Below are 15,918 nucleotides of genomic sequence, written 5' to 3' on the forward strand. Positions count from 1 at the left end.
ATGAAAATGTGACACTATTTTGTGACACACTTTGGTAATTTGTAACCTGATACGTTATTTTTTCTAATGTAGGTTACGTTAAGAAAATGGGAGCGATTTGAAACAAACAAAGAGACGGTAGTCAGATACCTTTTCCAAACAGGTTCCAGTCACGAGCGCTTCTTGAGCTTCAGCAGTTTGGAAAGCTTATCTTCAGAATTGGAACAGACAAAGGTATATCAATAAGACCATTTGGTCTCTTGGTGCCCATTATTCAGAAGAAAAACTATATTCTACTCCATTAGTGCTATTCATCATTATTATTCATTTAATCAATACTTATTATTTATTGATGGCTCACTCTTGTCAAAGCACTACTGTAGTTGCCCAGAGGAATGGAAACTTATATATAAGACTTAAACATCAAGAACTAAGAGAAAGTTTTCATGAAATTGGGAAATGGTTAGTGCCCTAATACATGGATAGATTTAAAAAAAACTTTCTGGAGGGAGTGATATTTTTAACTGAAACTTAAAGGGCAGATAAGACTAAGAAAAGTAGAGTTTGGGACAGAGAAAGTGCACTCTTGGAAAGGGGAAATGGCGTGAGCAAAGACAGGAGGTATGAAAGTTCAAAATGTGGGGATTCTGTGTTACAAAGCAGAATCAAAGGAAGTGAAGTTCTAGAGGAAACCTGGGCCACATCACAGAGTCCTGAAAGCCTAAAGCATGACTTTCTAGGCGATACGGAGCCATTGAAGATTCTTAAGATAGTCACAAGTTCACAAGCACATATAATCTAGAATAAGCATTCTCCTGTCTGTCTTTGCTCACGTGCTATACAGTTGATAGCACTTGCCTGGTTGATACAGTCTTCATTCTAGTTGATAGCGCTTGCCTGGTTGCACTAAGGAATGAGAAACTAGCCCTTGAGCGCCCTGTATGCCAGCGTGGGCAGGGTGTTCATTGCAGTATCATATTTAATCTCCACAACAAGGCATGGCTTTACTGATGAGGAAATCAAAGTTGAGAGAGTTAATGTGATTCAAGGTCTCATAGCTAGTGAAGGACAGAACCTCTATCTGATGCCAGAGTCAATTCTTTCCTGACGCATCCTGCTATGCTCACGTGTCTAGGACTTAGACATAAAGTTTACGAGGCTATTCTATTTTTGTTTAGTTTTGTTTTTGTCAACATTACTCTGTTCTTTAGGAGCCCTGATGGTGCAACGGTTAAACTCTCAGCTGCTAACCCACCCAACAGCTCTGCCAGAGAAAGATGCAGCGATCTGCTCCTAGAAAGATTATAGCCTAGAAAACTGAATGGGGCAGTTCTACTCTGTTACACGGGGTCACTATGAGACACGATCAACTTGACAGCACCCAACAAGAACAACATTCTGTTCTTTGGATTCCTCTGCATTGCACTTTCACCACACATAGCTCACACAAAAGACCCTAAGATTAAATGTATATGATAGCCTTTTCAAACATAACTCCACTTTCTCCATGTTTTTCCTGGGTACTGGGAAACACCAGAAGTCCCTGGGTGGCACAAACGGTTAAGGGCTGGGCTACATACCAAAGGTTGGTGGTTTGAATCCACCCAGAGTCATCTCAGAAGAAAGGCCTGGCGATCTATTTCTGAAAAATCAGCCATTGAAAACCCTGTGGAGCACAGTTATACTCTGACACACATGAGGTCGCCATGAGTTGGAATTGCCTTGATGGCACTGGGTGTGGGTATTTTTAGGAAAATAGTAGGAGGGAAAACACTTTATTTTATACTTCTGATTCTACTCATGGGATTCTGACGGATTATTCCATTATTCAGTCTTCACAATTGAACCCATAATGACTCTGAGTTCACATAGAGTAATAGTGGGTGCTTCTAACCACAGAATTTAATGTTGTGACATTAGCAAATGTCATATTTTAGGATACTATAAATCTCTATACCATAAGAAAGCTGTACTTACTCATTTTTATTTTCCCAAATTGCAGGGTACTTCTCTGAAGTTACATTGATGTTTCTATGAGGACATTAATTCTTTCAAGACATGAAAATTCAATAGTATCAGGCAGTAACTCTATCTTTTTTTTAAAGTACCCTTTTTTTGATTGTTGTAGTTTAAGTGAAAGTTTACAATTCAAGTTAGTCTCTCATACAAAAATTTGTACAGACATTGTTACGTGAGCTTAATTGCTCTCCCTATAATGTGACAACACACTCCTCCTTTCCACCCCTAATTTCCCATGACTATTCAACCAGCTCCTAACCCTGTCTGCCTTCTCATCTCACCTCCAGACAGAACCTGCCCATTTAATCTCAGGTATCTACTTGAGCTAAGAAGCACACTCTTCACGAGTATCATTTTATGTCCCACAGTCCGGTCCAATCTTTGAAGAGTTGGCCTCGGGAATTGTTTTAGTTCTGGGTTGACAGAGAGTCCGGGGGCCATGCTTTCTGGGGTTCCTCCAGTCTCAGTCAGACCATTAAGTCTCGTCTTTTTACTAGAGTTTGAGTTCTGCACCTCACCCTTCCCCTGCTCCATCAGGGACTCTCTGTTGTGTTCCCTGTTAGGGTGGTCATTGGTGGTAGTCCGGCACCATCCAGTTCTTCTGGTCTCAGGCAGATGGAGTCTCTGGTTTATGTGGCCCTTCTGTCTCTTAGGCTAATATTTTCCTTGTGACTTTGGTGTTCTTCATTCTCCTTTATTCCAGGTGAGTTGGGACCAATTGATGCATCTTAGATGCCCGCTCACTAGCTTTTAAGACCCCAGATGCCACTCACCAAAACTGGATGCAGAACATTTTCTTAATAAACTTCGTTATGGCAATTGACCTATATGTCCCCTGAAAGCATGGCCCCCAGACCTCCACCCCTGCTATACTGCCCTTTGAATTGTTTGGTTGTATTCAGGAAACTTCTTAGCTTTGGTTTAGTCCAGTTGTGCTGACTTCCTCTGTAGTGTGTGCTGTCCTTCCCTTCACCTAAGATAAATCTTGTCTACTATTTAGTTAGTGAATAACCCTCACCCTCCCTCCCCACCCTCGTAACCATCAAAGAATGTTTTCTTCTGTGTTTAAACCTTCTTATGAGTTCTTATAATAGTGGTCTTATACAGTATTTGCCTTTCTGTGACTGACTAAATTCACTCAGCATAATGCCCTCCAAATTCCTCCATGTTATGTTTCACGGGTTCATCGTTGAGTAACTCTGTCTTATATGGCATTATGTAATAATTCTTGGAGAAGCTTTAAAGGTGGCTGTTAGACATCTGAGCTTTTAAAAATTATTTGTATCAGTTTTTTATGTCACCTATTTAGGAGAGAGAAATTGATGATCAAATTTTAAATCTCTTTTGAGGTTCTCTTATAGGAAAAGAAATGAGACACTAAGTTGGTTTTCTTAACTCAAGATTATTTCTGGATTTCCCTGTTTTAATTCAATATTCAATATATTTACCTTACAACATTCAGGTAACAGCAAAAGTTTACCAGTATCGCATACATATTAAATTAATTTTTTAATTAAAATAGTTACTGAATATGTATGTTATTGTTCAGTGCTGTCAATTTTCAACTCATAGTGATCCCATGTGACAGAGTAGAATTACCCCATGGGGTTTTCTAGTCTATAATCTTTACAGTATCAGATTGCAAGGTCTTTCTCCTGCAGAGCCTCTGGGTGGGTTTGAACTGCCACCCTATTGGTTAGCAGCCGAGCGCATAACCTTTGTGCCATCAGGGCTTCTATACGTTATATAGTTATTGAAAACCAGTATATGAGCTTTACAAACCATTTTGTCTTCAATTTTATGTGAGGGACATAAAAAAACAATAATAGGTACCTGCCAGATTCTTAAACACGTAAAAATGAAATTGCTAATAAAGTGCTAAAAGTAATCTTATGAGAAAAGCATTACCATCTGGATTTTACAGGAAAGACGCTGAAAAGTTAAGTAATTCACCCAAAGTCAGACAACTAATAATTGGCAGATTCTGGATTCTAGTCCAGGTTTGACTGGTTCAAAACATATCTTTTTTCCATATGCAGTATATACATGTAGAGTAAAAAAGATTGGACAGCTTTAAGAACAGATTATATCCTTTTCTGAGAACTAGATAATAAACTATTTCCTTATAGTAAAAATCATAATTACTCTGTATTGACTAAGACATTCTTCAGTTAAATTAACAGATCTTTATATTCATTGGCCTAGAAATCTATTGTCTCTGTGATTGAAAAATCGATCACTGATGATCATTTCACAAATTGACCCATAGTAAACTCACATAATTGTGGATGAGTTAATGACTGTAATTCAGCTCAGGACCCTAAACAATAAGCTGCAATCAAGAAAAAATGGAGAGAACATTTTGTGAGAATTGTTGGGATAACTACACAAGTACCATATTTTTGCACAAATAGCACGCACCTTCTTCGTTTATTTGCCAACTGTGCCCTACCTCCATGAGGTGTTTTCATAAGCGCTGCTATGCCAATTTTTTTTTTTACATATTGCTGTAAATTAGCATAGTGTGCTTCCGAAAATATCTTTTGGGAGGAGGGTACGATTGGCAAACAAACATAGAAGGCGTGCGTTATTTGCATAAAATACGGTAGATTGCTGGTAAAATTAAAATAATTTAACAAAATATCTATTTTGGACAAGATGAAAATAAGTCAGTTTTATTAGTCAGGAGTGGTTTACAATCCATACATATCTGAATCCATCTAGCCATCCATCTATCTGTCCATCCTGGAGGAGTCTCTAAAGTATATGCCATTCCTTTGAGGACAGATGAATATAAAATGCCCTCGTGACAACTGTGGTATCTTTTTCTAGGAGTTTTCTAAACGGACAGAAGGCGTTGCAGTCCAGGCTGAGAACCTTGTGAAGGAAGCCTCAGAGATACCGCTTGGACCCAAGAATAAGCAGTTGATTCAGCAGCAGGCCGAGTCAATCAAAGAGCAAGTCAAAAAGTTAGAAGGCACACTTGAAGAAGAGTATGTGCTTGACAAGTCCTAAGCTTTCTTCTCTGAGATGAAGTTAAATACAGTCTTTCCTGGATATTGTATTCAAAACATTCTTTTAAAATCTCAAAGTGTCTGTGTATTTCAGCATGTTTTGAGGAAGCAACTCATAATTCCCAAGAAAGTCTCACCTATATGGAAAACAACAAAACATAAAGGGATGTGGTTTTTGCATCTTAAATTAATTCTGTTCATGAGAAAGCCGTATCTGCTAAATTCTGTGGCCTTTGTATATTGTAGAGAGGATCTCAAAGAACTAGTATTTAGAATGACTTCGAACTGCATTGTTTTGTTGTCACCAGGTACAGGGAAGGGGAGATATTTCATTTGTGTAGATTCTAGGCCTAAATGCATATCATGTAGAACAAATGTCCCCAACCCAAAGACACTCATGGAGCTTGTCTGTAGTGCCTCAAAATCCAGATTGCTTTTTTCCAGGAATTATCTTCAGAATTCTATTTTTAACCTTTTAGTGTTTGTTCATCTAAAAAGAAAGAATGAATAGTTTGGCCCACTGGTATCCTGTTATATATACAGTATACACAAAAAGAATTTGGAGGGAATAAACATTTGAGGATGTGGCAAATGTTCTTGAAGTAAGATGGCTAAACCTTTTCTATCTTAAAAGATTGTTTTGTTTAAATAATGGCAAGTCACCAGCCCACAAACACATATTATTCTTAAGCCATAGGACATCATTTCTAAGATAGATTTTGAAATGTAAAGTTTGTTTTTAATACTATCAACAACTTGAAATCAGCGGTTTACGTTTCCCTAACATTTGACACTTTATTTAAAATGAGGTATGATTTGAAACTTTGAGAGGTTTATATTAAATGTTCTCCACCAAGTTATACAAATAATAAAACTTAGAGTTTATTAGAAAGGAAGCCACTTTTATTAGCAATATCCATTTGAATCCTTACTACATTTAAAAACTTGTAGTATTACATAATTTGCATTACCTACACTGCTGAGAGCGTTAAGCATACCCAGGGTATAAATTTGAGACTGTAATACTATTTAATTTGACAATCAATGATGTCACTGTACTTTTTGTGATGTCTTCAAGTGCCTTTTGGTAAACAAGGATCTTCTTATCCCCCATCCTCCATTTCTTTTTTAAACCCAAAGACTTATCAGTTAAATGACATACTGTTAGTTTCATAGTCATTTTCTAAAGTATAAGCCATATTCACCTGGTTATATATGCATAGTACTACAAACTAGCAATCTATATTTAAAGTTGGTTCATTAGGTTTATTACAAATAAAGCCCAAGTTGTCTAAAAGCAGTTAGGGTGCTCATGTACAAGAAGTTATGAAAGCCTTTTGGAGTCAGGACAGTACAGACATCTAAGAACAGCTGAAATCATGACCAATTATAAGTTGCAGGCTTAGTCTAATGATAGAAAGAGTGCCTGCATGGCAGTCTGGTATCCAGTCACAAGCTCTATCTTCGTTCACAAAGATACATTCTATAAAGAACTTTTGGTATCAAGCATCGCTGCAATGTCTCTCCTAAGAGCAAGAAAATACACGTCTGTGAAAATAGGACTTCTAAGAAACCGTGTGCCCTGGAATCTATTCTGGCACAGTTTATTCAAGTTAGTCCTGGCACTGTTGGCCACTTGCAGAGTTTAACTAGATTATACCTGGACTCCACCCGTTTTGGACCCAGCAATATTTTGTTTGAAACACAGTTCCATTCCTAGCGTATCATAGACACTACCCGGTTAAATGTTCATTCTCAGGGAAGCTAGGACGACTTGAGGCCTGAAAGACTACTCAGATCAAATGTGCATTTTTTTTTTTTCTGTTCAGATAGTTTCCCACTTTGAAGTAGTCATGAATGTCTTCCCAGGCTTTTCACTTGGTGATTGAAAGAATACTGTATTGTTACTCTCTATTAAATTACTGTATTTTGTTTACTTAATTTGGTTAATTTTAGTATTAAAACCATGGAAATGGTGAAAAGCAAGTGGGATCATTTTGGCAGTAATTTTGAGGCCCTGTCCGTCTGGATAACTGAGAAAGAAAAAGAACTCAATGCCTTGGAAAGTTCGTCATCGGCCTTGGATGTGCAAATCAGCCAAATTAAGGTGATCTGCTCACGTGTTACATTTATGATCATGAATAGCTTTTAAGGACTCCATTCTTACCTTTCATCAAATGCCATTTGACACCAGGACAAATCTTTCAGTGATATAAGACTCTATTAAAATTAAATTCACACAAAATACTGAGCTAAGAGGTCTTGATTGATACCGGGCAGTACTCTATAGATGGAATTATGTATCAATATTGTCTAACTTATGCATTCAAAGTCAATATTGTGTGCAATATCATTAAAATATTTTTATGGTTACATTATTCTTTTCCTTGATTTTCAACTAACCTCACTGGAGTGCTCTGTTCGTTCATTGATACAACATGAAATGTAGTCATCAAGTACAGCTATACACTTTCAGGAACCATTCTGAATGTCTAGCTCAAGTGTTAGTAGTATTTACCCTAACCAACCACAAGGAGGAGTTCAAGAAGTTATTTTCCTCAGATCAAGCAATCAGACATTTGCTCTAATGTTTTCATTTATGATGACCTTGGACATTGACTACTAAAATGCTCTGATACTTTAGCTCTTTCATCTCCAAAATAGCCACGTGGATAGACTATCATCACCCACTTCATTCAAACATGTACAAATATGTGGCTGAAAGAAATGGGCTCTGTGTTGATCTTACTTTCTTTCTCTTATACATTTTTTACACAGCACATTTTCAAAATTCGACCACTTCTTTTTCTAACGCAGCACATTTTCTTTGGAATGGGAAAACCCTCTGCCATTTCATGCGATCAAATATAGTAAGATAAATACCAAGGTGAGGAAACATTTCACTTTATGACTCAGAACAAGCTATCACCATGTGCCTGGTGGGAGGGCGAAATGTTTTATTGCCAAGATGAGACGCTGTTCAGATTATCCTGGTTTATCCCGCATCTTGCACAATCCAGGATCCATGCAGTCTGGAATATGCAGTCTGCTTCTGTCTTCTGTGGTATACTAGGAAGAATAGATGCAGAGCCATTAAAGAATATTAATGAAATATTTGTAATCTTTAAACATTTTTAAAAGTTGCCATTTGATTATTTCTACTAAATTCTAAATAAAAAAGCAGATTTAAATAGTTTTTTTTTTCCTCAAAATTTTCCTTTTTTGAAATTTAACAAGCACTTTTTAGCCTTTCTATAATTTATTTACTGGTATTTTACCCTATATTCCAGGACTTCCAAAATATGCCAATGATCAAATGCCATTTCATTATACTTGTAAGGGAAAAAGATTACACACTTCACTTTTAAATATACAAACATTGAACTGTGCATTTCCGTGCCACAAGACTAGAAATACATCTTAGTATGTCCGATATGCCATTTTGAAAACTATCTAAAATGTATAAAATGAATATGAATACCAGGAAAAAAGTGTTTGCTAGAAATACACAAAGATACATTGGACTATATTGGAGTGTGGAATTTGCTCTAATAGGTTCATATTCTGTTTCCAAACAGAAGAATCTATCATAGGAAATATTAAAAATATGTTAACGCTTGCTATGATAGTGTTTTCACTTTAAAATACCCTTTAGGATTAAAATTAATGACGCATTTAGTTTTTGTTGAGATAAGTACTCTAAGCCCAATTCTTATTCTTCATCTCATTTACCTGCCATCACATCAACCCCAGTTTTTTATTATATGTTATTCCAAATTGACTGATTTTTTTTTTATGCCTCATTGATAATACTTAGAACATATACAGGGTTCTTCTGTCTTTTTTTGCCACGACCCAACAATATAATTTTATATTTTGTATTTATGAATTTGTTGATGACATATGTTACTCTAAGAACTTTGTTCTTAGCCAAGATTGTCTCACTGATGTGTTGCAAACACCTGAAACAATTACTGGCACATAGTAGACACTCAATATGTATTTGTCGAATTTATGAATAATTTTCTTTGGAAAACAAAAATCTTAAAACATAGCAATACAATGCAAGATGGTATGAATGCTCAAACAACAAACATCTATCAGATATACTACTGTGGTCATGCCTATGAGAAATAAATACAAGTGACACATACATGGATCTTACCTGATGTAAGTCATTTCTGATTGTCTCGTCTAGAAAGAAGTTATTTCTGATTATGCTGGCTCATCTAGGCAAAAGTCACAAATTCACTTTTTTTTTCCTAAGGGTATTTTCCATTTAAATTATTTCATATTGATAGTTGTCTGAATTTTTAGCTTCATTTTGATTGAATGGTTTCGGACCTTTTTTCCAGAAGAATAATTTTCATTCTCTTATGCATAAATGCATAATTATGACAGACCCCTCCCATGCACAACACACATATACATGCATGCACACACATCCTTAATGGCGATCAGTGGTTTCCACGTATTGGTTAATATGTAACATGTCCTGTCTGCCCCAGATGGAAAGTATAGTATACAGGCTTTTTACTGTCGAGTACATAAGCTAATGAATGATACAGTGATTCACAAAGTGGGATCCCTGGATCAGCAGCATCAGTGTCACCTGGGGATTTATTAGAAATGAACATTCTTAGACCCCTCCCAGACTTAACGGAATCTGAGTCCCTGGGGATGGCAGCCAGGTGATTCTGATGTATTTTAAACTTGGAAACCACTGGCATGAAGAATAGATGATAGATTTGAAAAGACTGGTTTTAACTAGGAGTGGAATCAGAAAACATGATTTAGTTTAGTAAAATGTGAAATACTCAACTACGTTCTAGAAAAGTTAAATGAATGTCAGCATTAGCATTCCTGTTTGTTATTGGAGCACACTACTTCTGCAGACGACTTGATGAAATGCTTGACTGGTAGGGTAAACAGGTAATTGTCTGTATCATCGGATATGCAGTGAGAGTTCCAGGGACTTTCTCCCTGCTGACTTCCTGCAAACAGGAGCAGTTATTTCTCTTCATTCTCTAGCCAATGCGCATGACCACCATCGACCTGTATTTTGCAGTCATTGTCGGCATGTCTGTGCTTTATAAATGAGGCCAGCAACACATGGTGTTTTTCATAGCCACTCTCTAATGGTCCAAATAGATTGAAATGTCAGTTACAGAAAAATTTTCTGATGTTCTTTCTCTACAAATAAATATATACCATTTCAGGAAGGCCAGCTTGCTCAGCCTGCATTGTCATTTTTCTTGTCTTAAATATTAGGTCACAATTCAGGAAATAGAAAGTAAGATCAGCAGCATTACAGGATTAGAAGAAGAAGCGCAATCTTTTGCTCAATTTATTACCACCGGAGAATCTGCTCGAATCAAAGCCAAGTTAACACAAGTAAGAAGATACTGGGAAGAGCTCCGAGAACACGCACAGTGCCTGAAGGCAGCAATCCTAGGACATTTGTCCCAAGAGCAACAGTTCGAAGAGAACCTTAGAAAGGTAGGAATCGGTTCATGCATGCTAAAGTTAGCTATTTCACACTGTATTTATAGTGAAAATGCAATCAACAGTCCAGAAACAGTGGAATAAGGAAAAGACACAATTTACTAGTAATCAGCCAGATTGTCAATGATGACTAAGTGTGTAATTATTTATATGAAACTTTTCTTGAAGGAATACAAGAGTATTGTGTTCGGAGGGGTATTAAGGTTTAATTACATTCTTTTCAAATAACGGGAGACATTGATTTTAGATTTTTTTAAAAAGTATATATTTTATTACACGTTGACAATGAGCCAGAAAAGAGTCGTGCTGCTTCCCCAATAATATTTTTTTGACATGATGCGTTTTTTTCCCACCATTTTTTTGTTTCCCCATTGTTTTAGATCCAGCAGTCCGTGTCTGAATTTGAAGCTAAACTTGCTGATCCAGTTAAGATATGTTCTTCAGCTACAGAAACGTACAGAGTTCTCCAAGAACATATGGTGAGGATATGCTTCAACATTTCTGTTTATTCATCAATGTAGACATTTGATAATGACAGCTTGAAAAGAAAACATAGTAAATCATTTTATGAGAATTAAATGGAGAAGATTTTATGTTAGCTGAAGAGTTCTGTAGATCAAATGTATTCACTTCATATAACACAAGAAAATTTAAGTATGCAAGTAAGTTTTCATGAACATTTTAAATTAAATGAATACTTAAATTTAAAACATTGCTTTTAATTTGAACATGTGACATTTTCAGATTATGGTTTTAATAAGCCTTTCCTATTCCGTTTTCTCTTGCGTGAATTTAAAGAAATTAAATATGCAAAAAAAAAAGGACAGATGTGTAGCAGATTTCAGATTCTAACCCTTAACAGTCAGATGTGCAAAAATGATGTCATCACTGGCCTGATACTAGTGACTGCCTCTTTTGGTCTAGTCCCTGAATTGGTGACCATTAGAGACCATACACAAAGCAGCAAACAGGTGCTTCCAGCAGAATTCACGGAGGGAGCAAAGCGGGGAGAATCAGGCATAAAGATATACTACATAGAAACAGATGTTAACTAATAATTTATAAGTATATTAACCTGTGACATATGCACCTATATTCATAAATAGGCACAAGTACTGAAAGGGTACTGCAGTGACAGATGTCAAAGGATTGACAAGGCACCTCTGGAAAAGGGACTGGATTTATATTCTTTGAACCTTATCATGAGAATGCATTCTTGCATTACTTATGTAATTTTTTTAAAAAAATACAAAAAATGAGGAAAAGGTAGAAAATTGAATTTGATGAAATGATCCGAATAGATAACTAAGTTCATATGTCAGTACTGTAACCCATTGCTATTGAATCCATTCCAACTCACGGCGATCCCGTGTGTAAAAAGTGGAACCAAACTCCACAGGGTTTTCTAGGCAGTGACCTTTTGGAAGCAGATCACCAGGGCTTTCTTACAAAGTGTCTCTGGGTGGGTTTGAACCACTGACCTTTTGGCTAGTAGTCAAGCACGTAACTGTCTGTGCTACCCAAGGGCTCCAATTGAGTACCAGAAAGCATAATATTCTAATTTTTTTTTTTAATATTTAGACTTCCTAAAGCAAGTTACGTTTTTCTGCCTTGATTTTCTAGTCTGTAAAATTGGTATAATGAAAATAAATGCCTCTTAGGTTCCTTATGAGGATTAACTGAGTAAATACATGTAATGTACATAACACAGTACCTGCCACATACTATGGCACCCTTATTATTATCATTGATTCCTGACAGCAGCTCTAATTATTTACATATATTTTTTAGAGAGTTCCTAGCGTCTTACATGTACCTTTTATAAACTAGGAATTAGGTTTTTTAAAGTACTAATATATTTAGCATAAATTTAATACTAATTTTCACAAATTATCTGAATTGTTAAGAGAAAGTTGAAATTATTCAGATATATAGTGACAAATTCTTATTTTGGGAATACTCTCTCTATGCTCATTTTTTATTTCTGCTGTTATGAAGTAACCTCCTCCCTTTCACTGTGTCTTACTGAAAATCACGGGCAGAGGCATGCTTTAGTGCCACTGGCTATTTACGACTGAGGAAACATTTTTTGCGATGATGCCTCTCAAAGAAAAAAAGATAGGTCTCATTTTTTTGACCCTAGTCTTTTGTTGTATTACTTCCTCACCTTCATTAGGATCTCTGTCAGGCTCTGGAGTGCCTGAACGGCACAGTCACTGCTTTCTCAGCCAGTGCCCGCAAGGTCGTGACAAGAGAGTCTTCTGTTCAGGAGGCTGCGGCTCTACGGCAGCAATACGAGGCGATGCGGAGCAGGGCTAAGGAGAGACAGACTGCTCTGGAGAGCCGCCTGGCCCACTGGCAGAGGTGAGCAGCCTGCCTGCCGGTGGGATGGGTTCCAGTGCGGTCGTTGCTCTTAGCTACCGGGAGCCAGCCGCCGACTCATGGCCACCCCCTGCACAACAGAATGAAATGCTGCCTAGTCCTGTGTCATCCCCCAAATCGGTTGTGAATCTGACTACTGTGATCCATAGGGTTTTCAATGGCAGATTCTCAGAAGTAGATGTCCAGGCCTTTTTTCCTAATCTGTCTTAGTTCAGCATCAGAGCAACACACAAGCCTCCACTGACAGATGGGTGGTGGCTGCACAGGAAATGTATTGGCTGGAGATTAAACCTGGGTCTTCCACGTGGAAGGCAAGGATTCTACCACTGAACCACCAGGGGATACACAGGCTTCACGAGCTAGTATTTAATGGCCCTGCTGGACTAACTGTTCTTTAGTGACGGAAGATAATCGTCCCAGATGCAAAACATGTGAACTCGTGTCTAATATAAGAATATTTGTTGATATTCATTGTAAGATGTAGACCCCCTAAGGTGGAGAGAACATGTGTGTATCCTTACGTACTACACAGATGGGAACACGTGTGCAAGTACATACGTGGGAATGAAAGGACTGGGTTTTGTAGCTTCCCCTCTAGGACGAGGATAGCCAGTGCCGTCTTATGTATGATGGTTGGTGTTGGACTCTCGGACTTTTGTTTTCTAGTATGAAATTCTGGATAAATTTGTTTCTTATCTCTGTTTTCCTTAGGCTAGAGAAAGAGCTGTCGACCTTTTTGACCTGGTTAGAGCGGTGCGAAGCTATAGCGAGTTCCCCAGAAGCGGGCATTTCTGCAGACAGAGTCAAAGTGGAAGGTGAACTTCAGTTAATACAGGTAAGTTCACGGAAGGGTGAGGAAGGACAGTTAAATGCTCTTTGCTATGGTTTGCATTATAAACAAACCTCTATCCAACTTCTTGTCATGGTTTTGTGATTCCTGCAGCAGCATTTAGTGTCAAACCAAACCCATTGCCTTCAAGTCGATTCTGACTCAAGTGATCCTATAGGACAGAGTAGAACTACCCCCTAGGGTTTCCAAGGAGCAGCTGGTGGATTCGAACTGCCGACCTTTTGGTTAGCAGCTGAGCTCTTAACCATTGTGCCACCAGCGCTCCTATTTAAGTCAAGGTATCCTGAAAAGAAGAGCATCACCTTGGCCTGAAAGATAAAGTAATGTTGACCTTTGTGATGATCTATATCTGCGATGGATTAGAAAATCCTGTTTGATGTCAGGCATTTGAATAAAAACCATCTGGCAGGGGAGCTGGGTGAGAAATGGGCAGAAATCTAGATGGAACAATGTTGACTGTGAGCTAATAATTTGTGAAGCTGGATGATAGGTGTATTCTCTCTGCTGTGGTATTTATATGATATTTCTTACACTAAAAATGTTTTTAAAAGAGAGAAATAAACCAGTGCAGGAAGAAGTCACAGTAATGATGATTTTCAAGCAAGACAGAAAAATGAATGAGAACAAATGCAGATGATAGGTAGAAAGAGAAAGAGTACTAGTTTATTACATCTGTGAAGAAGTCAAAAGCCAGCTTTTTAAACAACAGGTGATACTCTTGATTTCTGGAGGTTAAATTGCTTTAAGTGATGATGTCTGTGGCAGAAATTTCAGAAGGCAAAATTGCTGACCAGAGGAGTTTATTTTGTTATAGATTTACACCTCAACTTTCTTCTGTCACCTTCTATAAAAAGTTTAAGAGGAAGCTAGATTCCTCTACTTCTTATAATTGCTTCTCTAAAAAACTCCCTGAGAGGATGCCTGTAGCATCCACACCTAATGCTCTATAGCCGAATTTTCTCCTTTCTTAATGTTGGGAGTACCCTATAATCCTGGTTCTCCTGCATTTCTGCCTTAAACATGAATTTTCATCATTAATCTTCATGAAAGTCCCTTTGGTTGTATTAGTCGCTTACTCAGTAACCTATAGTGGCTGTTTCTGAGGATAAAGTTCCAACTCCTCGGTCCACATTTCGTTCTTCTTATAAATACAATGAGAAGGTCTCTAAGAGTGGAAGACCCAGCTCCTTTCCTTAAAAATGACAAGACATAGTCACAAAGATATCTGGCCATGTACAGCTGTATCCCTTTGAGTCTCTGTGTGGAAAGTAAGTGCTCTACACGCTAGAGGACCAAGAAAGTGTTGAAGCTCGCTCTCCTGCAGACACACACAATATCCCACTGTTGTCTGAACATAACTCGTACATTCCCACCTCCTAGTCTTGCTCCATGTGCTTGCTCTTTCCTTTTTTCTGCTCAGCATAAGTCCCAATTCTACTTTATCGTCTTCCCTGTCATCTGTAGGCTGTGGGACCAACTTACTGCTTCCTGATATCTTTAGCAAGTTTGCTTGCATCACACATGATCTCATTAAGGATGAGAAAGAAAACTTTTTGATAAGCATCTTCTGTATGCCAAGCTTACACCTGTCATTCCATTTAATACCTTGTTAGCTATCTGTATGAGTGCCTATATCTTACATCTTATTAAGTAGGAATGGCAACTCTTTTGCACCCCTCACAGCACTTAAATGATTCATTGCCTGATTAAATAAAAGAATAAGTGGTTCTGTTGTATAGAAATAAAATTAAGAGCACCTAAGTTCCCCATTTGGGCCTTAATACAGTCTCTGAACAGACAGGGAGGTCATGCTCTTGGTCTAGAATTGCATCTTTGTTATCGTTAGATATATTGTTTCTCTTTAGCAATAGCAAAAGCTACTCAATTTCTTCATCCAGAAAGAAATTTCACAGCTTCTAATTTAATTTCAAACACAGTTGCTTAATTTAATTCGGATTCTGGAGAAGTAATTCAGGTTGTAGTCACATTTTTTTTTTTCTCATGAAACAGTAGTACACATATTGTTTTATGACATTGGTTGACAACCCCACAATATGTCAACCCTCTCCCTTCTCAACCTTTTTTCTTTTTTGGTGAAAATACACATAGCCAAAGATACACCATTTCAAAAATTTCTACATGCACAGTTCAGTGACATTGACTACGCTC

At 37.5% G+C, this 15,918-nt stretch overlaps 1 protein-coding gene across 16 annotated transcripts in view; it reads left to right on the forward strand.

Annotated features, from left to right (window-relative positions):
• Positions 1-15,918, forward strand: part of SYNE1 (spectrin repeat containing nuclear envelope protein 1) — a 540,309-nt gene that overhangs the window by 221,893 nt on the left and 302,498 nt on the right. For all 16 annotated transcript variants that reach the window (XM_023728949.1, XM_004368822.3, XM_023728947.1 and 13 more), the window contains 7 exons: positions 73-213; positions 4,831-4,991; positions 6,969-7,119; positions 10,284-10,511; positions 10,898-10,996; positions 12,694-12,881; positions 13,611-13,734. In XM_023728949.1, the coding sequence (XP_023584717.1) occupies positions 73-213; positions 4,831-4,991; positions 6,969-7,119; positions 10,284-10,511; positions 10,898-10,996; positions 12,694-12,881; positions 13,611-13,734 (1,092 nt within the window). The remainder of the gene's footprint in view (positions 1-72; positions 214-4,830; positions 4,992-6,968; positions 7,120-10,283; positions 10,512-10,897; positions 10,997-12,693; positions 12,882-13,610; positions 13,735-15,918) is intronic.

Source organism: Trichechus manatus, unplaced genomic scaffold (assembly GCF_000243295.1).
Source record: "Trichechus manatus latirostris isolate Lorelei unplaced genomic scaffold, TriManLat1.0 scaffold00002, whole genome shotgun sequence".
NCBI lineage: Eukaryota > Metazoa > Chordata > Mammalia > Sirenia > Trichechidae > Trichechus > Trichechus manatus.